Source organism: Syngnathus typhle, linkage group LG1 (assembly GCF_033458585.1).
Source record: "Syngnathus typhle isolate RoL2023-S1 ecotype Sweden linkage group LG1, RoL_Styp_1.0, whole genome shotgun sequence".
Lineage (NCBI taxonomy): Eukaryota > Metazoa > Chordata > Actinopteri > Syngnathiformes > Syngnathidae > Syngnathus > Syngnathus typhle.
This window is the reverse complement of record NC_083738.1, coordinates 2,353,459-2,377,551: the sequence shown is the minus strand read 5'-3', so window position 1 is coordinate 2,377,551 and position 24,093 is coordinate 2,353,459. Positions and strand designations below refer to the sequence as shown.

General features: G+C 42.6%; 1 protein-coding gene across 24 annotated transcripts in view; it reads left to right on the top strand.

Annotated features, from left to right (window-relative positions):
• The window catches only part of tctn1 (tectonic family member 1), a 196,855-nt gene that overhangs the window by 67,732 nt on the left and 105,030 nt on the right, over positions 1 to 24,093 (top strand). For 14 of the 24 annotated variants that reach the window (XR_009715187.1, XM_061285497.1, XM_061285411.1 and 11 more), the window contains one exon: positions 17,176 to 17,385. Coding sequence is in view for 22 of the 24 variants with exons in the window: in XM_061285497.1 (XP_061141481.1) it covers positions 17,176 to 17,385 (210 nt within the window). In the remaining 2 variants the exon portion in view is untranslated. Of the gene's footprint in view, positions 1 to 10,744; positions 11,521 to 17,175; positions 17,386 to 24,093 lie in introns of those variants that run through there. The other 10 variants (XR_009715205.1, XM_061285535.1, XM_061285545.1 and 7 more) reach the window with 2 other exon arrangements.

Below are 24,093 nucleotides of genomic sequence, written 5' to 3'. Positions count from 1 at the left end.
GCTGTGCTCTCAGCGATGGTCGAATGAAGTCTGACTCAGGCCTCGTCAGGCGCTTATTTATTGAGAGAAACAAAGTGGGGTTGAAAGTGGGGGTTTGGGAACACACAGGTTGGGTGAAGACGGGTCCCCTGCTGATCAAAGCATAGCAGGGGACCTTTTACGACGTTCTGTAAACAAAGCAACTTTGATTGCTTCCTCTGCAGCTAGTCAATAAGTTGAAATGATCTTAACACTTTGGTAAACTAATTTTGTCTAGACAGGACAAACTAGTTAAATTATTACAGGTTACATTCCAACATAATCATACGATGAAGATATTCTGCAAACCCTAACATCTCCCTCCTGTTTTATCATATGATTATGTCAACCTCGATCAATCAAACATAAGTAAGAAAATACAATGAAAGCAATAACTTCCAGTGAAGATGAGGTTTTTCCTCAATACTCCAGTCCAAAGTATGTGCAACTCAAAAAACCTGCGGCCAGATTATGTGCAGGAAAAGAGTTACACGGTCCCTCTGCCTTAGGCGACCAGACTGTTATCAATCAAGATAAAAAACTGCTCGTGATTGTTCAGCCGTTGGGGGCTTGGCACGCCCACTGGTGGAGGGTGAGCACGATTCTCACCCCCTTCGCAGATCTGCTCCGTCCGGGGAGAATTTGGGAATGTCTGCTGCGTGGTAGTTGTCTTCAGTGGCTCAGGGTGGACTACCTGGCCACCAAGGGGGAAGAGGATTATTCTGCCTCTGTATGAACCGGGGCGGGGACTGTCGATGGCTGGTCTGGTTCCTTGCAGGAACCCTTCACTGGGGCGCACTGGGACAGATGATACCACGATCCTCCTTTGCCGGCCAGCCGGACGGCACGTGAGATGCGCTCCACCAATTTATAGGGTCCAGTCGACGCAGGCTCCGTCCCCCTCCTTCTTGGGAACGTTGGGGTGATCTGGACCTGGATCCGCCACCGAAAGGACAGCAGCACGTCCGGAAAACAGCAAAAAACAGCACCTTTTCTGCAACCTTTGCATTAGTCATTTGAGATGTTTCTTCTGCTCCTCTCATCACTGTTTTGGTTGCCCTGGTTACAGAGGCGTTGCTACACCAAAGGGAGGGAAGATTGTGTCTGTAGCAACGTTGATTAGCTAAGGAATGTAGTGTGGTGTGAACTAGCACTTCATTGTCGGCCCGTGACCCCCGCTGAGTTTGTCCATCTGTTCTCCTCCAGTTGTTGGCCGAGTTGTCCGCGAGTGAGATCAGATAACTTCAATTGCCACTTTCCTGTGGAACAATGCAACTAGACCTTGGCTAGACTTTATCTACTTAGTAAATTAATACACAATAACAATAAGTAACTCGTCCTAAACACTAAAACAAATGTTAAGTAAATGTAAGGTATGCAGTTCCTTAAACAAACATTGAGTAAATATAGGATAACTTGTACGCAACTACCGTTTTTTTCCGTGTATAGTGCGCAAAATTTAACTAATTTATTGTCCTAAAATCTGGGGTGCGCATTATACATGGGTACAAAAAAAAAAAAAAAAATTTTTTTTTTTAATTTTTTTTTTTTTTTTTTTTTTTAAGTCCCAATGATCGTCACACACGCAGGGAGGCAATGGGTCCCATTTTTATAGTCTTTGGTATGGTCTTAACTAGGCTGGATGTAATTTTTTTTGTTGGCGTTGATTTCTCCGACTGCCCGTAAACGCACCACCGCGCACGGGAAAGAGGCGGCTCTGTATGGCAGAGACGTTGAAGAGGAATAAAAACACCCTTGGAAACCAAAACTTGCCCCTCGTCGTGACTCGGAGGCGCAACAAATGTTTCGGATTTGTGTAGGGTACATTGTGAGACAGCAAACGAGCAGGTGATCGAGCAAGCCTTGTCTGATACGAGAGCATTGCGGTCGCATGGAGCGTGTTTGAAGTGAACAGCAGAGAAGAAAGGAACAAGGCAAAGTGTTGTGAAATAAATATTACCTGTAATACGGATTTAGGTAGAGAACTGAACTCTCGCTCTTTATATAGTTGACGTGTCTTGCGCATCTGTCTGCGCATCTGTAATGGCGGCCTCCGTATGATATCCGGTTTGCGTGTGCGAGAGTGAGAGAGAGCGAGAGAGAGCGAGAGAGAGCGAGAGAAAGAGAGCGCGACAGAGAACGCTCAACCGTAGCGCGCCGCCGACCGAGCCGTCAGACAGAGCCGTCGCTGAAATTTAGAAGATATTTTTAAAGTCCTGATGTACTTTCTAAAATTTAAGTGGACCTCAGTGCGCACTGCGCAGGGAGCTTAATTTGGTGCGGTCGGGCAACCGCAGCGCGCCGGGCGCTCACTGTCGCATTGCTTAAAGAGCGCCTTTGTGTTTTAGGATGAACAGCAGAGACCAAAGGTACAAGGCAAAGTGTTGTGAAATAAAATATTACCTGTAATACGCATTTTGTTATTTGCTGATTGAAACTGCTAATTAAACTGTGAATTGAAACTAATAGGAAGAAAACAACTCTCGCTCTTTATATAGCTGACGTGTCTTGCGCATCCGTTCTGTGCATTTTATTTCACAACACTTTGCCTTGTTCCTTTCTTCTCTGCTGTTCACTTCAAACACGCTCCATGCGACCGCAATGCTCTCGTATCAGACAAGGCTTGCTCGATCACCTGCTCGTTTGCTGTCTGTCACAATGTACCCTACACAAATCCGAAACATTTGTTGCGGCTCCGAGTCACGACGAGGGGCAAGTTTTGGTTTCCAAGGGTGTTTTTATTACTCTTCAACGTCTCTCCCATACAGAGCCGCCTCTTTCCCGTGCGCGGTGGTGCGTTTACGGGCAGTCGGAGAAATCAACGCCAACAAAAAAAATTACATCCAGCCTAGTTAAGACCATACCAAAGACTATAAAAATGGGACCCATTGCCTCCCTGCGTGTGTGACGATCATTGGGACTTAAAAAAAAAAAAAAAAAAAAAATTTTTTTTTTAAAAAAATTCATAAAAATTGGGTGCGTATTATACATGGGTACAAGCTTTTTTCCAGCATCAGCATGCCATTTTTAGGGGTGCGTACTATACATGGTGGCGCACTATACACGGAAAAAAACGGTACTTCAAACTGTGTTTAACACTTAACAAAGAAAAACAGGTCTGATCAACAACAATCTATGAACCAAACCTACAGTTAACTAAAAGGAATAAAGTTTCTTCCAACCAAATAAGAACATTTCGCCTATGCAAATAAGCTCTGCATAAACTCGTAAAGACAAGGCCTACAGGTCTGGCAGGCCAAGGCCTCACTTAAATTATTCCAACATTTCCCCCCTGTTTATCACAAGTATGCGCACAAATATTTCCACCAAAGAGGATAAATGTTGCGACATCATTATTCGGAAACACACAGATCTGGGAAGAAGTCTGTAAACTCAAGTGCAAAAATTGCATCATCATCATCGTTATCATCAACATGTTGCTGTTCAGACATTAGGCATACCCGGGCCATCTCGTCGTCCATGGGCGAGATTGCTGTAGTGATAAGACGATTAAACAGAGCACGGAGACATGGAATACAACAACATCCACACAAGGTGAGTATAGCAGTAATTGAGGACACAAGGGCTTTATACTTCCCAAAAGCAGTCATCCACTTGTTGTGCTCTTTCATCCTCGTGTTGAGGGATTGCAAGTTTGCAATCATCTTCGTCAGGCTCCCATCAGGGGCGGTGTCCTTCTGGATGAAGGTGCAGCATTGTTCCCTGAACATTGCGCAGACCCTTCCTTTCCCAGACAACAACATAACAAGAGCATTGCGGTTCTGGATTGACATTAGGGAAGGCATGGCTAGCTGTTCGTGCACTGCCTCAAGTCCCGCTTGTGTCCGTTTGCCCAATTTCTGCATGTTGCAATGGATGTAATTTATCCTGTCAACGTTCTTGTTCATCGTCCACCAGCAGCAAATGGAGGACTCCCATCCCGCTTCAATTTGGTCAATTAATTCTTATTAATCAGGAACTCCTCTGGGGATTTGAATTGCATCAATTTCAGTCAGATCATCGTCGCCTCTCAAATTTAAAGACATTATGTTTTTATTTTTTCCAGCTTTTTCCCAGATCTTGGCATGTCGGTACATATATAATTTTGGTTGACTACATTCTCTAAAAGCAATGGTTTCTTTTCTTTTTCTTCCATTCAACGGATATTATATAGAACACTTTGTCGCACATTTTCACAATCTGTAAACAAACTATCCACATTCATTTTCGAGATATTGATTCCATTCTTTAACATCTACAGCAGTTGTTGACAAACTATTATTTCTTTACATAACGTTTTTGCCACTGTTAAAGCCTTCAGTGTTTATTTTGAAGCCAATTCAATCCATTTTTAGAATGCATCTATTATGACCAGGCATTATAACCCTGTGGATCGTGTTAAGCACATGTTAAACAAGCTCTACAAAAATTTTTTTTATAAGCGTTTTGACTATGAATCAAATTCATATGTTGTATAAAGCTGATGAACTGCCCTTCCATCCCCCCTGTTGAGCCAGGTGTCAACGGCACGTGACAACCCCATGGCTCAATACAGCTGCCCATTTGTATCGTTTCCTTTCCTCTCTCAACGTAACAACCCAATCCACCAATCGAATAAAAGAAATAAAAAAAATTAAAAAAATAACTGCTGGTAAAATAATATAATAGCTAACTGTTGCAGTTTCATAACTTTAACTAACTTAATCGCTCTCTTATTCTCAGATTTTAAATCTAGCTTCGAAATGTCGGTATTTCATAATTGTACATCATCTAATTCCAGAAAGCAAGTTCTTTCCATCTCTCAAATTTTGTCTAACCAAGGCTAGGCACTAAAGGAGCGTGGACCAGTTACTGCCCATAAACAAATTGCTCGCTTTTTTTTTTTTTTTTTCCTATCTTAACAAAATCGGTTTTGTTTTGCGGTGCAAATCAGATAGACTACAGATAAATAAATTATTTATTGCACCTATATTAGTGAATTTCATTCTTTTAACACAACACAACACACAGACAATACAAAAACAGCAGAGACAGAGCTCACAAACAACACCAACAAACAACGCTGCGCAGACGTCATCCTCTATTTTGACGTGTTGGTTATACTTTTTCTTTTTCTTTTTTCTTTCCTCAGTGCCTTTTATTCTTCGTGCAACTATTGTCACACCTTCCCTAGGCATCACCCTGCTTCAACATCACTTGCCACCACGCACTCAGCACACCCCTGGAGTGGGTACGACCCTACTCCGCGCGTAGCCACAGCAAGGGAAGCAAGAGGGGGGGGCCCGGCATTTTCATACTGATTTATCCCAGCCTGGCCAGTACTGGGACAATCAATGGCGCCGTCCCCCACTCGCGGCAACCCAGCAAACAGCTACCCGCAGAGTCCAGAGCCCCACACCTACATCAGTCTCCCCCACAATCAAATTACAATATCAATCACCACAGGAGCCGGCTCCTACACCCTTTTCACACCACAATACCACACTCCCCCCTCCACAGTCCAGTCTAAGTGGAGACAATGGAAGGCAGGAAGGCACAGGTGAGACACCGAAGGAGCAAGCTCCAGCAGTCCTCCCACTAACCAATTACAACATACAACAAAAGCACAAATCACTTATGTCTGTTTGGGAGGATCACAACAGCCAAACGTTACAAATGACAAACCACAAGACACAGGTCTGGGAACCACATCAACGACCGCCAAACGCAAATGCCGGGTCAAGGACTGTTCTTCGTCTGTTCTTTGCAACTCTTGTCAAAAGCAACCTTTATTTTTCTTTCGTTTGTATTTGCTCGGGTTTTTTATTTCCCTTCCTAGCATCTAACTTACTCAAAATAATTCTTCCTTCAAAGTCGCTCAACTACTTGCCCATAGCAGTCTCCAACAACTTCAACCATTCAACCTGTATTTTCCCTTCAGTCGGGCATTCAGTCATCAATGCTCATTTGCATCTCACACACAGTCTCCAAAAAGGAGTCTTTCCATCACATTGGTCCCAATTCATCCAAGCACTCCACACAACATTCACATACCATTTTCAATTCAAGGTTCCTGATAGAACAATCCACTAATGCCAAAAAAAACTCAATACAATAAAAACGGCTGGCAAATTAATTAAATTAAGTTTTTTCTTTGTTTTCAAATTTAAAGAACTCAACCTCTCAGATTCAGCTTGCATATAGAAGATCGTATAATCTTACAACACAACCAATCAATAATTTCTAATAAATGTAGCATACAATGTCTCTGTATTAGCATGAGCGGTCAAAAAAAGGGGGGGGGGAAGCTTGACATGTTGAAAATTTGGCTTTTCCTCTGCCTCCTCCTCCACCCTTTGATTGGTATTGTTTTACACGACGACACACTCTCGCCAAGTGGCCCCGTTTCCCACAGTTCCAACAGTCCAAATTTGAGCTGGAGTTTGAATTGAATGGCGGCCTGCGGCCTTGTTGGTCTTTTACTCCTCCTCTGCCCTTTTGGGAGCTTCGGAAGAAGATCGTTGCATCTTCATTTAGATCATTATCATCATCAAATGGGATGCCACTGGGCACCCAGAATTCTTTTCCAAACCTTAATTGAATGGTGGTCTCATCACTTTTTATCTCTTGAGGATGGTTGACTACATTCTCTAAAAGCAATGGTTTCTTTTCTTTTTCTTCCATTCAAACTTGAGAGCCTCCCCTTAATTTTCAGTGGGAACAGTGTTGTTGGTCTCCCTTTTTTGCTAGTGCGTCATAGTCCGGAGTAAAATTTGTTGTGGCAATTCTTAGGAGAGATCCGAGGTGTACCTCGATCTGTGACGGGTTGATGTTGACGTTCATGTGGCTGAAAGTCATGTCGCGTACGTCGAGCCAAATTGGCCACTCTTTTTTAAACACTCGGCACTGTGTCCACCTTGCTTTTCCTTGGGCGACTCATTTTAATAGAAGGATTCCAGGGGAAGGTTTGTGGGTGGCTTTAGCGTAAAACTGTAACTGAAAGCTCAGCGCGCGAATTACAAGAATGCTGTCGTTACAGCCCACGCTCTAAATTCGGGACTGATACAAATAGAGCGCGAGTGCGCCATGTCCGTACTACTGAGTACGTACACGCACTTGTGAGTGTGCACCGAGCTTTCTGACACGGCTTCCGGTAGTAAATGCGCAGGGGAGCGGTTCCTCATTTACTGGGGAAACGCAGTCATTGCAGGCAAAATGACCCAAAAAAATGTTTAGTACAATTTATTCAGGGTTGGCGGGCCGGATTGAACGGTCCCGTGGGCCAGATGTGCCCCGCGGGCCGTAGTTTGCCCACCCCTGCCATAGTACGCTTCAACCACAACGCAGCAGATGATCCACCTGGCATGTGGAGTCCCCCTTGCTGCTCGGTTGGCAAAGACACCGGTATATTCTATTGCCTGTCAGTGTGGGGATCGTTGAATTCTTCACCAACATTGAGATGCCCCACACTAAACGATGAGGCCCCTTTGTAGTCAGACTTCCCCACCACTCCAAAAATGGGGTCCAACACTCTCTGTAACTTGCTGTGGCTGAGGTGAATCCAGCTGGGTCTTCCAGCAAGGTTCAGTGCAGTGGGGGTAGTCAGCAAGACTTGGAATTGTCCCTCCCACAATGGCTGGCCCAGTTCTTTTGATGACTTTGATGTAGACCCAGTCTCCTGGCATGATGGAGTTGTCAGCCTGAGAGGAAGAAAGATAAAGCGCCAGTAAATTTGCATTTGTTACATCTTTTAGTTTGAGTGCTCTGATCATACTATCTGCCAAGGACTGTTCTTCGTCTGCTTTTTGTAAATCTTGTATCATTCACCAATCAATTTTATTGCCCTTTCGAACTGGGCAAATAGGAGTGTTTGCAAGGAGAGTCTGAGCACTTCCTAATGATTCCTCCTGACCAAAGACCATTTATCATAGGGGCTATCCCATTTATTGCCTCCTGTTTTAAAGACGATTCTCTGATCTTGGTTACTGGGGGAATGGACTTTAAGTCCTGTAGCAAATGGTTCCTTTGCCCACCTCCTTATCAGTTAAATAAATGTTGATTAGCCAGGGAAATGCATAAGCGCGTGCCCTTAACAGCTACACCACTTCCTCATACGTAGCTTCTTTAGTCACTTTTCAATCATTTTCCAATTGTTTACAGCAAAAGTTTGAGAAAAAAAAATAACTTCATGGTTTAACTCCATATGTATTAGAGAATGTATATGTAGTAAAGTGTTGTATTATTACTATCTTTCACTATCTGTCCTACTCCCTCCCTCCTTCTGAGGCTTGGCGACGCCCATGCCTTGACACCTTGACAAACCTTTTGGGAGGATGTGTTCCTTACTACATATGATTCTATCATCATTTAATTTGACTTGCTTTCCAAAACGCTACTCAGTTTCCCAGTTCACAAATCTTCTGAACGTGTTACTGGTTCTCCAGTTTTTTTTCTCTAGTTAAGGTGTTCTACTAATTTTCCATAGTAGTCTCCAACAACTTCAACCATTCAACCTGTATTTTCCTTTCATTCAGGCAATCATTCATCCTTGCTCATTTGCATCTCACACTCAGTCTCCAAAAAAGAGACTTTCCATCACATATTGGTCTCACTCTTTTCAAGCTCTTCACACAACATTCTTATATCATACTCAACTCACATTCTTTATCCTATTTTTTTCCTAAGGTTCCTGATAGAACAATCCACCAATCCAAAATAAACAACACAAAAAAACTACTGGCAAACTAATCAGAATTCTTCTTTGTTTTTAAATGTAACCAACATAATGTCTTGGGTTTAACTCACATAAAGAAATTTGTATAATCGTATAACACAACCAATCAATTATTCCTCTTAAATGTACCATTGCAATGTCTTAAATTCACAATTTTGCTTCATCCAATTCCTGAAAGCATGTTCTATCTTTTTTTTCCCAATTTCTCATGAGGGCTCGACACTAATGTGCACTAGTGTGGATCAGTTTCTGCCAACAAACAGATTTTTTCTTTTCCTCTCTTTTTTTATTTTTCAAAATTGTTTCTGTTTTACGGTGCAAATTTCTTTGCACTAAAGGTTTAGCCAATTTCATCTTTTTAACACATAGGCACACACATGCACAGCTCTCGCACGCGAGGAGTGGGGGCCTGGCACCAATTATTCGTCACAAGCTGGCCATTTCCTGCAGTCAATCATGAAGCCGGTTCCCGCCCACACACGCGAGGACAGCACATTAAATTCTTTATTTATCTTTTAGAAGCAATTTGCATTGCTTTACCATATTCAAGATGGCGGCGGGTGCATACGCAGCGACCTCTCTCTGTCCCGCCCGAACGGTGTTTTGTTCGTTTAATGAGTGTTTCTCCAGCAGTTTTATGTGTTCGTCTCGTCGTACTGAGTCGTGCTACAAGTACAGCAGACAGGTTCTGCTCGACATCGGCGAAAGCGAGTTTTGTGGCGTTATGGACTTTGATGCGGGGACATTAAAGGAGCTCGGAATGCTCCGTCCTGAAGCGTCGTCGGACTCGCCTGCTATTGGGAAGCGTCGGAAGCGGTGTGCGAGGAGGCTGAAGAGGGGCTGGCGGCCAACCCAGCTCGCCCGGCCGTGCCTTCCATTCTTCTGGCGAATGTTTGATCGCTGGACAACAAAATGGATTACATTCGCCTGCTGAGATCTACAAACCGGACAGTGCGTAACTGCTGTGTGCTCGTGTTCACTGAGACTTGGTTGACCGTCAACATTCCGGACTCTGCTGTACATCTGGAGCGGCTAGCGTGCTATCGGGCGGACCGGGCCATTGTTCAAGGGGAAAAATCTCGAGGAGGTGGAATATGCGTCTACATCTGTGACGAATGGTGCCGGGACTCTGTAGTGGTATGCAAGCACTGCTCGCCACTGGTGGAGTTTGTGATCATTAAGTGCCGTCCTTTTTATCTGCCAAGGGAATTTACCGCGATTCTGCTAGTCGCGGTATACATCCCGCCTTCCAACGTCGAAGACGACAGGATCGCGGCTCTTAGTGAACTGTACCAGGCTGTCAGTGAACAACAGGCGGCGCACCCTGACGGTCTCACCATCTTCCCTGGGGATTTTAATTATGCTAACCTGAAGTCTGTTTTTCCGAGGCTTCACCAGCATGTTAATTTTCCGACACGTGGCAACAGCTTCCTGGACCTGGTCTACTCTTCGCATAAAGGAGCTTTCAAAGCCGCCCCCCTCCCCCACCTTGGACTTTCTGACCATATCACTGTTATGCTTTTGCCCACATACAGACAAATGGTGAGAGCATCCAGACCGGTTCGCAAGCGGGTACGGGTGTGGCCTGAGGGTGCGTCTGATGCGCTTCGTGACTGGTTTGGCACTACTGCCTGGGACATGTTTAGGCGGGCTGCCACTTGCGACGATCCGACAGACATTGAGGAGTATACTGACTCTTACAATTAATTCTCTGGTTCTTCTATATCAAACAATTTGTTTTAGGTTTATTTACCTGACATGTTTCGGCGGATTCTTCATCAGAGTGTCACTGATGTGGTTGTGACGCGTCTTTATCAGCTGATGTCAGGTAAATAAACCTAAAACAAATTGTTTGATATAGAAGAACCAGAGAATTAATTGAAAAAGAAAAAACAAGATGAACCTAGTACAACTATACTGACTCTGTTTCCTCCTACATCACGAAGTGCATTGATGATGTGACTCACTCAAAATCCATCGTCACTCAGGCTAACCGGAAGCCATGTCTGACAGGGGCTGTCTTCAGGCTGCTGAGGGCCAGGGACAAAGCCTTTAGAGCGGGTGATGAGGCTGGCTTGAGGACTAATTGCAAAATTACCGCCGACTTCAAGGACAGCAGAGACGCACGGAGCCTTTGGCAGGGCATTCAGACCATCACAGACTACAAGCCCGCGCCGCAGTGCTGTGCAGGCGAGGTCCGTCTGCTAAATGATCTTAACCGCTTCTTTGCTCGCTTCGACGCACAGAGCAGCACTTGCCCGCTGAAGGCCACTCCCCCTTCACACGAGCAGCCCCTGTGCCTCTCTGCCGACAGCGTGAGGAAAGCGCTTGCCGCTATCAACATCTGTAAGGCGGCGGGCCCTGACCACATTCCAGGTCGAGCGCTGAAAGACTGCGCTGGGGAGCTGACGGGTGTCTTCACGGACATCTTTAACATTTCCCTGCAGCAGGCCATCGTCCCGTCGTGTTTCAAGGCTGCCGCCATCGTGCCTGTGCCAAAGGAACCTGCTCCGTCCTGCTTCAATGACTACCGCCCCGTGGCACTTAAGCCCATCATCATGAAGTGCTTTGAGCGGCTTGTCATGGAGCACATCCGATCCGTTCTCCCCCCCACCATTGCTGTTTGGGGTGGTAGCTGCACTGACTACAACATGAAGGCCCTGCAGAGCATAGTGAACACGGCTGGTAAGATTATTGGTGCTTCACTCTCCTCCTTGAAGGACATTTACTCCTCCCATGTCACCGCAAGGCGACCACGATTGTGGGTGATGTGAGTCACCCCGCTCACTCTTTGTTCGATCTTCTGCCCTCTGGGAAGAGGTACAGGAGCCTGCGCTCCCGCACCACCAGACTCACCAACAGCTTCATACTCCAGGCTGTTAGGATCCTGAACTCTCTCCCCCTTTCTGCATAGCGTCCTGTACTTTTGCGCTATGCTTACTGTGTGCTGTATGCACACTTGCTCCGTTTTGCTCCTCTTATTTATTGTGTTATTTATTTATTATTTATTCATCACTCTAATTATTTATTGTTTGTGCCTTCTTGTTTTTATTTAGTGTCGTTTACTTGTATGTCTATCGTGTACTATGTCTCGTCACCGTGGGATAGAGGAAGCGTAATTTTGGTTTCTTTGTGTGTCTTGACATGTGAAGAGATTGACAATAAAGCAGACTTTGACTTTGATTTGAAATTTTAACTTTAGGGTGCACACATAATTTGATGTCTGGTCATTTGTCATTCTGTAGTCCGACAATGAATCTAAACCAAAAGTAACATGTTTGTTTTTTTTCTTTTAATGCGCTCAGAATGTCTCATGCTGTATGGACATCTACTATTTCATTCTCTGTAGAAGCATGAGCGGTCAAAGGGGAAGGAAGCTAGTCATGCTGAAAATGTGACTTTTCCTCTCCTTCTTCCTCCACCCTTTGGTTGGTTTTGTTTTTTTCTATAACACTCTTTTGAATGGTGGCCTGCGACCTTGTTGGCCTCTACCTGTTCCTCTGCCCCGTTGGGAACTTTGGAAGAAGACTGTTGTATCTTCATCTAGATCATTATCATCATCATCTAGATGAAATACATCAGAACTTTTGCCTTTCTTGATCACTTTGTCAGCATCTCTGGCCCACTGCATGGTTGTTGTAACACAAGCAGTGTCCACTTCCACCAAGTGTTTTCTCACCCAAATGCCTAATTCAGGGCGGAAACCAGTGAGGAGCGCATTTTTAAGCTGTTGCTGATAGGCACCCTCAGCTGCATCATTGAATGGGATGCTGTCAGGCTCGCAGCAGGGAGAGGACTCGAATCCAGAGTTCAAACAAAGGAGTTTTATTTCCTCCACGGATGAGGGAAAAAAGCAAAGACAAAAGCGCCTCAACACAAGGGAAAAAAGGCTGAGAACAGCAAACAAAAAACGCCTCAAACTGAGGGAAATACGAAGGCAAAAATCTAACGAACAAAACACAGAGCTTGGGCAAAAAGTCTCTACTATCTAGGCTTTCTGGGGGAATCTCTGTGACTACGGGATCGCTAGTGATCATGACAAGCAAGACGCACTGGCAGAAGGCAAGGGGAAAACACAGGCTAAATACACACACGGAAGGGGGAGGACACAGGTGCAGACAATCAGGGCGGACGACAGAGGTGTACGTAGTTGGGAAACAGAGAGGTCAAGTGGACTGACGTGCAGAGGAAGGACCCACGAACTGAAATGAGATATACAAAATAAAACAGGAAGTGATAATACGAAGGACAGGACAAGACAAAACACGACAGCATGACAGGATGCCACTGTGCAACCTGAAATCTTTTTCAAATCTTAATTGAATGGCGGCCTCATCACTTTTTATTTTTCTGTTTTTTGTCTTTTGGATTTGTTCTCTTTTCTCTTGTGAAGCTTCCAACCACACTCTAGCACACTGCAATTCTCCCTCTTTTCTTTCCTTCCTCAATCCCTTTGTCTTCCTAGCCACACTTCTCCAAAAATTCTACCACTATGTTCCACATTTCAACTTTCCTTCTACTCCATACTTTTTCTTCCACCTCGGCATTTATTGCATACAATTAAGACATCGACTCGCCATGTACTTCTCATCTCCTTCAAGAGCCCCTTTATTCAGGGATTTACAGTTTTTATTTCCCATCTTAATTTAGTAGTTTTAATTTTTTCAAAAATTTTTTGAAATTTTTTCCTTTGAGGATTCTCAATGCAGGTTTAAATTGACCTTTCAACAAAATACTAGCCTGTGTTATTATCGTGGATTAATGCTAGAACTGCTTTTTAGTCAATTTATTCTACCAGTCACTCTCAACCACACAACTTTCAGGCAAACAGCTTGGAAAAATGGACAAAAAGAATCTACGCCCTTCTTCAATTAAGAAAAAAAAGCTCTGTTTTCCTTAACCTGTTCCTTCCACTGGGTCTTGGACCCAAGCTGTTTCTTGGCTCAGAAAAACCAAAGCCGTATCTTATAGCTCGGATAAACCAAAGCCGTATCTCATGGCTTGGACAAACCAAAGCTGTATTTCATGGCTCGGACAAACTAAAGCCGTATCTCGTGCACTTTTAACTTTAGGGCTTTTACTTACTTGTCTCCTGGTTTGTTGCACTTCCGAATCCCGTCAATCCACTGTTGTCAGACGAAGGCAGAACTAAGATGCTGGCCCAGCGAATTTTCTTCCCAGGTCTTTCTTTCCCAGGTCCTCCTAATGGACGCTGGCTTGTCGACAGTGCAGCACGTCGTCCTCCGTCAGTCAACAGTGGGTATGTTGGAATCCGGGTCACGACACCAAAATGTTAGAGTGGTGCTCACTCTAATGTACCGTAATTTTCGGACTATAAGTCGCGGTTTTTTTTCATAGTTTGGGTGGGGGGGCGACTTATACTCAGGAGCGACTTATATATGTTTTTTTTCACAAATTTTTACTTGATCATTAACACATCACTTACAAGTATAGTTGACCACTTCACATGTTATTTTTAGTATAGTTGATCACTTCACATGCTTTGATATTTTTATCTTGAACATATTCAAAACATGAAAAATAGAGAGAAAAAATCAAATAAAGTAATTAACACTTTAAAGCGCCATATCCTCTGGACATGTCCTGTCACCAGGATGACATAAAGGACGAGAAATTTGATCGATGGATTTAATGAATTGGAGTGACACAGATGGTTTTATAAACGTGTTATTTATGTGATATATTTTTTTTAAATAACTGAATGTTACGTCAGGCCCGTTCTCAGCTCCTCGTTTGTGTTTGTCACGTTAGTATACCGTATCGTTTAGCCTGTTGTTGCTCGTTGATGTCTGTTCTTGGTGTTGGATTTTGTCGAATAAATTGCCCCCCAAAATGCGACTTATACTCCGGAGCGACTTATATATGTTTTTTTTCACATTTTTGGGCATTTTATGGCTGGTGCGACTTGTACTCCGGTGCGATTTATAGTCCGAAAACTACGGTATTTGCAAGAACCCCACGGGACACAGTATTCCTTTTGAACACTTGCAGTGGAGAAATCGTTCGTCACTGTGCATACAGCGATGTTCGAACGAAGTCTGACTTTGGATTCTTGCAAGAGCACATTTATTGAGAGAAGCAGGGTGGGGTGAAATTGGACTGGTTTGGTGAACCCCTGGCCTCTGGTCAAATCAGAGCAGGGGGGGGGTTACGATGTTGTGTAAACAGAACAGCTTTGATTGCTTCCTCTGCAGCTGGTCAATCAGTTCAAAGGATCTTAGCACTTTGTTCTACTACTTTGCTAAGACAGGACAAGTTTGGTTAATTATTACAGGTTACGTTCCAACATAATTATAGCATCAAACTTAACTATCAACCCTAACACTTGTTCTCCCTACTGTATAATTGCTAACATGTGACTTCAATGTGTTGTGTCTATCTGCAGCTTCTCAAACATAACATTCGTCTGAGACCAAGATTATCTTTCCTTTGCTTGCATAAACTTTGCACATTCTCAGACAGAATATTTTTGGAAGCTCGGGTGTCACGATACATTTATTTAAGTGATGTATCAAAGTGTCTTCCCTGTGATCCAGCTACATCGATGATAGCTTGATCTATTTACATTAATGTTGGCCACACCGACAATTTTTTATAAATTATCATTTGATTTAATATATTTAATTAAATCATTTTAGACATAAAATTGCCAATATCCTTTTATTTTTCATATCAAGGAGAATGTTTGTTTTTAATCAACTTTTATTCTCCTTTCAAAAACATATTAAGAACATAACTAGAATTGTGTTTTTTTTCACCTCCGTAATATTGCTTCAACTCGTGATGCGGAAATTATTATAGATGCGTTTATTACGTCACGGCTTGACTACTGTAACGCTATCTATTTACATCAATGTTGGCCACACCGACAATTTTTTATAAATTATCATTTGATTTAATATATTTAATTAAATCATTTTAGACATAAAATTGCCAATATCCTTTTATTTTTCATATCAAGGAGAATGTTTGTTTTTAATCAACTTTTATTCTCCTTTCAAAAACATATTAAGAACATAACTAGAGTTGTGTTTTTTCACCTCCGTAATATTGCTTCAACTCGTGATGCGGAAATTATTATAGATGCGTTTATTACGTCACGGCTTGACTACTGTAACGCTATTGCGATGACACATTATCAGTAGGGTAAAACTAACCTGTCTCACGACCTGCATGGCTTAGCGCCTTCGTATCTCGTCGACCTAGTTGTGCCTTACGCTCTGTCCCGTAACCTTCACTCGTAAAACGCTAGTTTTTTAATGACACCGAGGGGCAAAAAGAAGTCTGCAGGGTCTAGAGAATTTTGTATTCGGGCTCCAGAGCTTTGGAATGCCCTACCGATACATATCAGAACTGCTACCTCTGTAGAAACATTTAAGACATTTTTATGCTATGGCTTTTAATAAACCTGTGTTGGCCGATCCGGCTGGAGTATGTGTTCCTTGTCCTGCGCGCTGATGCCCTCTCCGGTTACGTGACACCCAAACGGAAAATTGCTGTCTGGATTTCTTGTCAATCAATCGGGATGAGGGATGTGAGGTGGACTACCACCCTCGAAGACACTGCCAGGGCACCTTGCTGCAGCTCTTCACTGAAATAGACATCCACTTTTTCTCTGGATTGTTCAACATTATGTGTTGTATGTGCCCTCTCTGCATCCATTGCAGCCTGGTCTTCCTGGAAGGGGGATCCTCCCATCTGTGGTGTCTTCTCAAGGTTCCTCATTTTCCCCAGTAGTTTTTTTTTTAGTTTTTCTTTGCCCTCCTGGGAGTTTAAGGTCAGGGGATGATACGAATAATTGTCCATTTTTGTACATGTGAAGCCCTTTGAGACTTGTCTGTGATTTAGGGCTGTATAAATAAACTTGACGTATTTATTTTTTGGTCTTACATGCCACCGTGGATGTACCTCAAGCACACAACTGGGATAATGGCAACGAGGAAGAGTTGAGGAGACCATAAAATGCACCCGTTTGTGTGGTAACACTAGATTTTGCAAGAAAATAGATTGTCTTGATAATTGCTGAGTTTGTTTTGTTGCGAAAACCACATTGATTATTACACAAAGGTTAATGGTCTTCCAAAAATTGCTCTAGGCGCGACGTAATAGGTGCGACGTAATAAACGCATCTATAATAATTTCTGCATCACGAGTTGAAAGAATCGGACGAATCTTAGCAATATTACGGAGATGAAAATACACAATTCTAGTTATGTTCTTAATGTGTTTTTGAAGGGAGAATAAAAGTACATTCATTTGTGAGCAGTAGTATTATTTAGTATATTAACTAGGCAATTTTTATTTATTATCAGAAAATGTTATGTGGTAATGTGATTTCCAGTGTCCCTTTTTCCCACAGCATTCTTAGTGGTAATGTAATTTCCATTGATAATGTAATTTTCAGTGTCCTTTTTTCCCCACAGCCTTCCTAGTGGACAGGCAAAGTCGATGTTCTCGTCGTGTGGATCTGAAAGAGGACTGCAGCTCTCGACCAAGCATAAGCATTGATACCTACACAAATATCAACCTCTATGCAGTGAGTTATACCTCGCATGTGTTTGCTATAATGTCTGTTTTCTCTATAAACAGCTCAGGATGTACAGTACACCTTGGATTAATTTACAATTTTTCTCGTAAGTAAACTTTATTTAGCAGTGTTGATAACGCAAAGTCAAAGTCTGCTTTATTGTCAACATCTTCACATGCCGAGACACACAAAGACATCGAAATTACGTTTTCCCTATCCCACGGTGACAAGACATATTACAAAGGCTAATGAAGTGGTGGCGGTGCCAAGAAATGCCAAGCAACCTTAATGGAAATAAAGATTGCCATTACTGTACTGTAAAAGCAATTCAGTAAATGTAGTTAATTTTTAATTAATGCTTAGACACTATATGTGTCAGTATATCAGTATGTCTTACATAATTTATTTTATATTTTTAAGTTTTGTAAATAATTAATTTTTTAATTTAATTCAATTTACTGTTTTTTTCCGTGTATAATGCGCGAAATTTAGCTAATTTATTGTCCTAAAATCTGGGGTGCGCATTATACATGGGTCCAATTTTAAAAAAAAAAAGTTTTTTTAAAGTTTTTTTTTTTTTTTTTTTTTTAAGAAAATCATGGTACAACAAAACCAACAACAGGACTGACCGACAAAGACGTGGAACAAAAAGATGCTCTCGTATCAGACGCTTGCTCGATCACCTGCTCGTTTGCTGTCACAATGTACCCTACACAAATCCGAAAAATTTGTTGCGGCTCCGAGTCACGACGAGGGGCAAGTTTTGGTTTCCAAGGGTGTTTTTATTCCTCTTCAACTTCTCTCCCATACAGAGCCGCCGTTTTCACATGTCCGCACGTCACTTTCCTCTCTTTTCATCTGATCGCGGTGGTGCCTTTACAGGCAGTCGGAGAAATCAACGGCAACAAAAAAAAAATACATCCAGCCTAGTTAACACCACACCATGCGTGACGATCATTGGGACTTAAAAAAACAAAAACAAACAAACCAAAAAAAAAATTTGGGTGCGTATTATACATGGGTACAGGCTTTTTTCCAGCATCAACATGCCATTTTTAGGGTGCGTATTATACATGGGGGCGCATTATACACCGAAAAAAACGGTAATTGATCGTCGATATATATTTTTTTTCTGTGCGGCTTGGCGGCTCGGTACCAAGTGACCCACAGACCGGTACCGGTCCGCGGCCCGGTGGTTGGGGACCACTGCCCTAGATGGATTGCCCTCCCAAGCTGATGAGCTCCATCTACCCGAAGCAACTGGTTTTGAGGCGGCAGTCACACGCCTTCGCCCCCTCTCCTGTTAGTAGAAGCAGTTCTGCCGGGCTTTGAGTCGAAGCCACGCGTGCAGGCCAGGAGTTGGACTTTGGTTGTCAGAGACTCTTTGAGACGCATGCCTTATGGGAGCTTTTTATAGGCAGTGGGAGCTTATCCCCGCTAACGCAATCCCCCCTCCCCCCCCCCCCCCCCCCGCGTAACAACCTTTGGAAACTCAAAGACAGTATGATTATAACAAGGGTTAATGGGTTTCCAACTGTGTGAGTGGTCATTGAACACACCTCGCGCGGAACGCGTGTGAGAACTTAAAAAAAGAAAAGAAAAGGTGTCAAACATACGGCCGGGCACACTGTTTTGATCAGAGTAGAAGACAACATCGTTTTGATCAGAGAAGACAAACCCAACACAGCAGACAGCAGCAATGCCACTTGGTGTGCCTTATATATGGACCAAATTCCGGCCCGCGTCTAAATTTAAACTGGCCTGAAGCATTGTGTCATAAAATCAATCATAAGTGGCCCACTGAAGACTATGAATCATGAATCAAAAAGACTATGGATCATTATTTTGTGATTATAAAGTAATTTGTGGCGTCTGAAGTAGAAATAAAAAAGATAAAATGGAGAATGATTTGATTTGGATTAAAAATCTGACATGATGCAACCTGGCCTGTCACAAACACCAATATCACCCTTCTTATTTACTTATTAACGTAATACATCTAATAAAAAATTCATTCACTTTCATAAAATTGTTAATTTATTATTTTAATCTTTAACCATTTACTTTTGAAGTTTACTGATCTATCTGTTTAGTTTTGTACTTATTAAAGTAAGCCTTACGTTTATTTTGAGTGTTGTGTGATATTAATATTATTGATATATTGTTATTGTTTTCAGTTATTATATTGTGATTGCATTAATGGTGCGCCTTATAGTCCGGTGCGCCTTATATATGGACAAAGTTTTAAAATGGGCCATTCATTGAAGGTGCGCCTTATAGTCCGGTGCGCCTTATAGTCCGAAAAATACGGTATTCGTGGAGTTGATGAGACATTGATTGTTACTGAAGAGTTTCTTGAGTTGGTGCCAATGATGGACACCACAACAGCCAAAGACATTTTAGACATTTGTCTAAGGAAATCTGAGGTGTTTCATACGTAAAACAAATGTTCATTAAATTTCAACATTTTCCTAATACTCTTGTGCTTCTTTACACTAAAAAAAAGGAAGGACATGATATTTTGGTTATTTATAACAGACTATGGTATAATTTTAACAGTCCGGCCCACTTGACATCTACCGAGGCCGCGTGTGGCCCACAATGTGAAATGAGTTTGACACCCCTGCCCTAAACCATGACGTTGAAAAATTTTTTCAGGTCATTTGTCAGTTGTTTTGAGGCTCCCATGTTGCTACTCTTCAGAGAAGATGCAAAGAGGAGAGCAACTGCCCTCACCAGTGCTCCATCGTGCCAACCCCTTAATATTTATTTACAATTATTTGTGATGTAATGTAAAGCTTGTTTCATATATAAGCATAGATTCACTAAACAAGAGATGGGAGTAATTTTCCGTTTATCATGCACTTAAGCTTTTTGCAAATATTTCTGTTTATTATTCTCATTAGTTTTAATTGTCGTATATGTTCAGAATAAAAATCGCTCACTGTGTCTGTAGGGGGTTATCGGATAATATCTTCTAAAATATGCATACAATACAGCTGTCCATTTTTGTAGTGCTTGCTAGCAAACAATATGAACAAGAGGAATATTGTTAAATGCTTTGTGTAGCTAATTTTTGTGACGTTATGCATACTTTGTCAGGCGACTAACGGGTATAAACAAAAAAACTCAACTTCCAACATAGCGAATCAGTCGATTTTATGAGCAAAATTCACAATGACACTTTGAGTTCAAGACTTGAGTTTTCAAAAGAAAAGATAACAATAAGGACTATTCCCAATCAAGCCTAACAACCAAATGTTTCATTTCCCAAGGTGATTAATGTGACGAAATGTTATTTTAGCAAGTGTTTTGGTTTCAACGTCTCTCCCATACAGAGCCGCCTTTTTCACGTCCGCACTGATCGCGGTGGTGCCTTTACGGGCAGTCGGAGAAATCAACGCCAACAAAAAAAATGACATCCAGCCTAGTTAAGACCATACCAAAGACTATAAAAATGGGACCCATTGCCTCCCTGCGTGTGTGACGATCATTGGGACTTAAAAAAAAAAAAAAAAAATGGGTGCGTATTATATACATGGGTACAGGCTTTTTTCCAGGATCAACATGCCATTTTTAGGGTGCGTATTATACATGGGGGTGCATTATACACGGAAAAAAAACGGTAAGTTTAAAACAAAATTTAACATGTCTTGATCTACAAACAATTCCTCTTACAAACCTCTCGGAACTCATTGTGCTTGTAAGTTGAGAAATCATGTAATAGTGTCTATCTTGTGTCTATTCTGCTCTTCATATATAATTTATTTGATTGTTTTAAATTTTGTAAATTAATTATTTTTCAATTGAATTCAATTTGATTTTAAAACAAAATTTACTGTGTCTTGACCTACAAACAATTCCTCTTACAAACAGCCTCTCGGAACCCATTGTAAATTGAGGACTCCTGTAATAGTGTCTATCTTGTGTCTATTCTGCTCTTCATATGGTGCCATGAAAGTATTAAGTACGCAAGTACGAAAGTAAAGTGCACTTTATTTGTTGATACTCACTAAACAACATTAAATATTAGACAAAGAAAGGGGTAAAACAATTCAGGTAATAAGAGTACAATAACAATACAATACAATAAAATACAGGATCTGTGTACTGCTAATCCAGCCATGAGATTCTTTGTTTTTGCAATAACCATTATTGAAAAAAAGGGGTCCTGATGCTCGATCGATCTCTAATATCCAATTAAAGCGAAAATGGGGTAATAGATAAGTAATTCATTAATACCGTATTTTTTGGACTAAATATAGGTCGCATTAGCCATAAAATGCATACTAACGTGAAAAGAAACATAAATAAGTCGCTCCAGAGTACAAAGTTGCATTTTGGGGGAAATCTATTCGACAAAATCCAACACCAAGAATTTTGAAAATTTGTGAAAAAATTCACATATAAGTCGCTCCTCAGTATAAGTCACCCCCCCACCCAAACTATGAAAAAAAACGTGATTTATAGTCTAAAAATTACGGTAATTTATCATCCAAGCATGCATTCGTTCATACATTAATTAATTAATTAATTTTCTCGTTACCTCGTCAATCAAGGCAACACATGCTGCGTTGGGGGTTAAGCTGCAAGCGACCGACTTCCTCATCGTTCTTTACAATGTAAAGTTACCGTGATCGGTTAACTAACATAATGTTGCTGAGAGCCCCACACACAACTCTTCTTCTATATCATCGGATGACATGTTGAAGCTGTGTGCTGTCCAACCCAGCCTCCACCCCTCACATGAACGACGCCGTCTCCGTTGAGACACACATCAAGCGTCCAACTTCGACTCGGATTGGTTTTATAACACTTTTAATTTTAAATGAGAAATTTCCCCTTGGCCTACATAGGCTGAGAAACCTCTCACTCCCAGAGTCAAGAGGTAAGCTGTCAGGTCTAAATACCATCAGACGTTTATTTACACACTGGAAACAAAGGAGAAGACAACCAGTATTCTTTTGCTCGCGAGGAGAATTAGGTAGAGGGCCCAGTTCAGTCCTCCACTAATTCTGACTTGCCCTACCATCATCTCCTCTTTTTATATTGGGTTGCCCTGGTTACAAGAGGCGTTGCTACACTAAAGGGAGGGGAGAGTGTGACTGTAGCAACGCTGTTCAGCTAGCTAATAATGTTGTGTGGTGCGAGGTCGCATGGCCTTGGCCGATTCGTGACCCCAGGAATGCAGAGTCTGTTCTTAGATGGTTGGCCGCCTCGTTCCCGGCTGCAATCTCCAAACCTGGATGCCGTGTCCCTGTAAAACAATGCTCTCGACTTTCTTGCTACATTTCACACAATAATAATAATGAGTAAATAATCAGATACCTCTCGTGCATACACTCCAACAAACGTTTAAGTAGATGTGAGATAACTTGCATGGAGTCTACTTAAACAAACATTGAGTAAATATGGGATAACTAAAAAACTGTCTTGGACAAAAACAACTTCTCTTGAACTAACAAAGAACAAAGGTGTTCTGTTCATAACTAGTGAGAGCCTCTCACAGATAAGACAAGGAAAGGAGTATAAGGACTCCCCAAGGGTAGCTGGCAGATATGTTGGCTTGAGCGAAGATATGTGACCTCCGGTTTCAGGTCGACCAGCGCTTCAGCAAAACTAATTATTCTAACATAAGCACAAACTTCCCCCATGCTTTTAGTTTGTTCCTTCAACTTTTAGTAACTTCAAGATGATTATTTTACTATAACAGCTTTTGCCACTCCTATGCACTGTCCATATTACACAATAAAGCTTAAACCATAAGTATAAGCAGAGATAAGAAGCTTTGAAATAATGGGTAGCACGTCCGCCTCACAGTTAGGCGGGTGCGGGTTCAATTCCACCTCCGGCCCTCCCTGTGCGGAGTTTGTATGTTCTCCCCGGGCCCGCGTGGGTTTTCTCCGGGCACTCCGGTTTCCTCCCACATCCCAAAAACATGTTTGGTAGGCCGATTGAAGACTCCAAATTGTCCCTCGGTGTGAGTGCGAGTACAAATAGTTGTTTGTCTCTGTGTGCCTTGCGATTGGCTGGCAACCGGTTCAGGGTGTCCCCCGCCTACTGCCCGATGACGGCTGGGATAGGCTCCAGCACGCCCGCGACCCCCGTGGGGACTAAAGCGGTTCAGAAAATGGATGGATGGATGGTTTAACAAAAATGTAAATGCAGAAAGTGTGTGTTTAGGTGTGTGTGTGGACGAGCGTGTGTGCAGGTGTGTGTGTGCAGGTGCGTGTGTGTGCGTGTGTGTGTGCACGTGTGTGTGCGCGTGTGTGTGTGCGCGTGTGTGTGCGCACGCATGCGCGCAACATAACATCCATCCATATCCATACATTAGGCATCTTATTGACTATGTCATTGTCAGAGCCAGGGATCAGCGCGACGTGAGCATCACAAAAGCCATGATGGATTCAGAGGCCTGCTGGACAGATCACCGCCTGATACGATCCACGATGTCCATCAGACTCAAGAGGAAGAGGAGACTGCAAAAGAAGCTGAGCCGGCAGAGACTAAACCTCGAGACCCTGAATAACACTGCCGCCCTGCAGCTGTTTCAGGCCTCTCTTGGAGAAAGCCTCAATCAGGAATACCCCGAGGACATTGAAGAACACTGGAGCCTGCTCAAGTCTTCCATCCTCGACACCTGCCGTGCCACTCTCGGGTACAAGGCCAGAAAGCATCAGGACTGGTTTGATGAGAACGACACAGAGATAGACCAGCTCATCTCCAAGAAAAAGGAAACCTTTCGTGTCTGGCAAAATGACATCACCTGCACAGCAAAGAGACAGGCTCACTCCAGAGCCAAGGCTGACGTCCA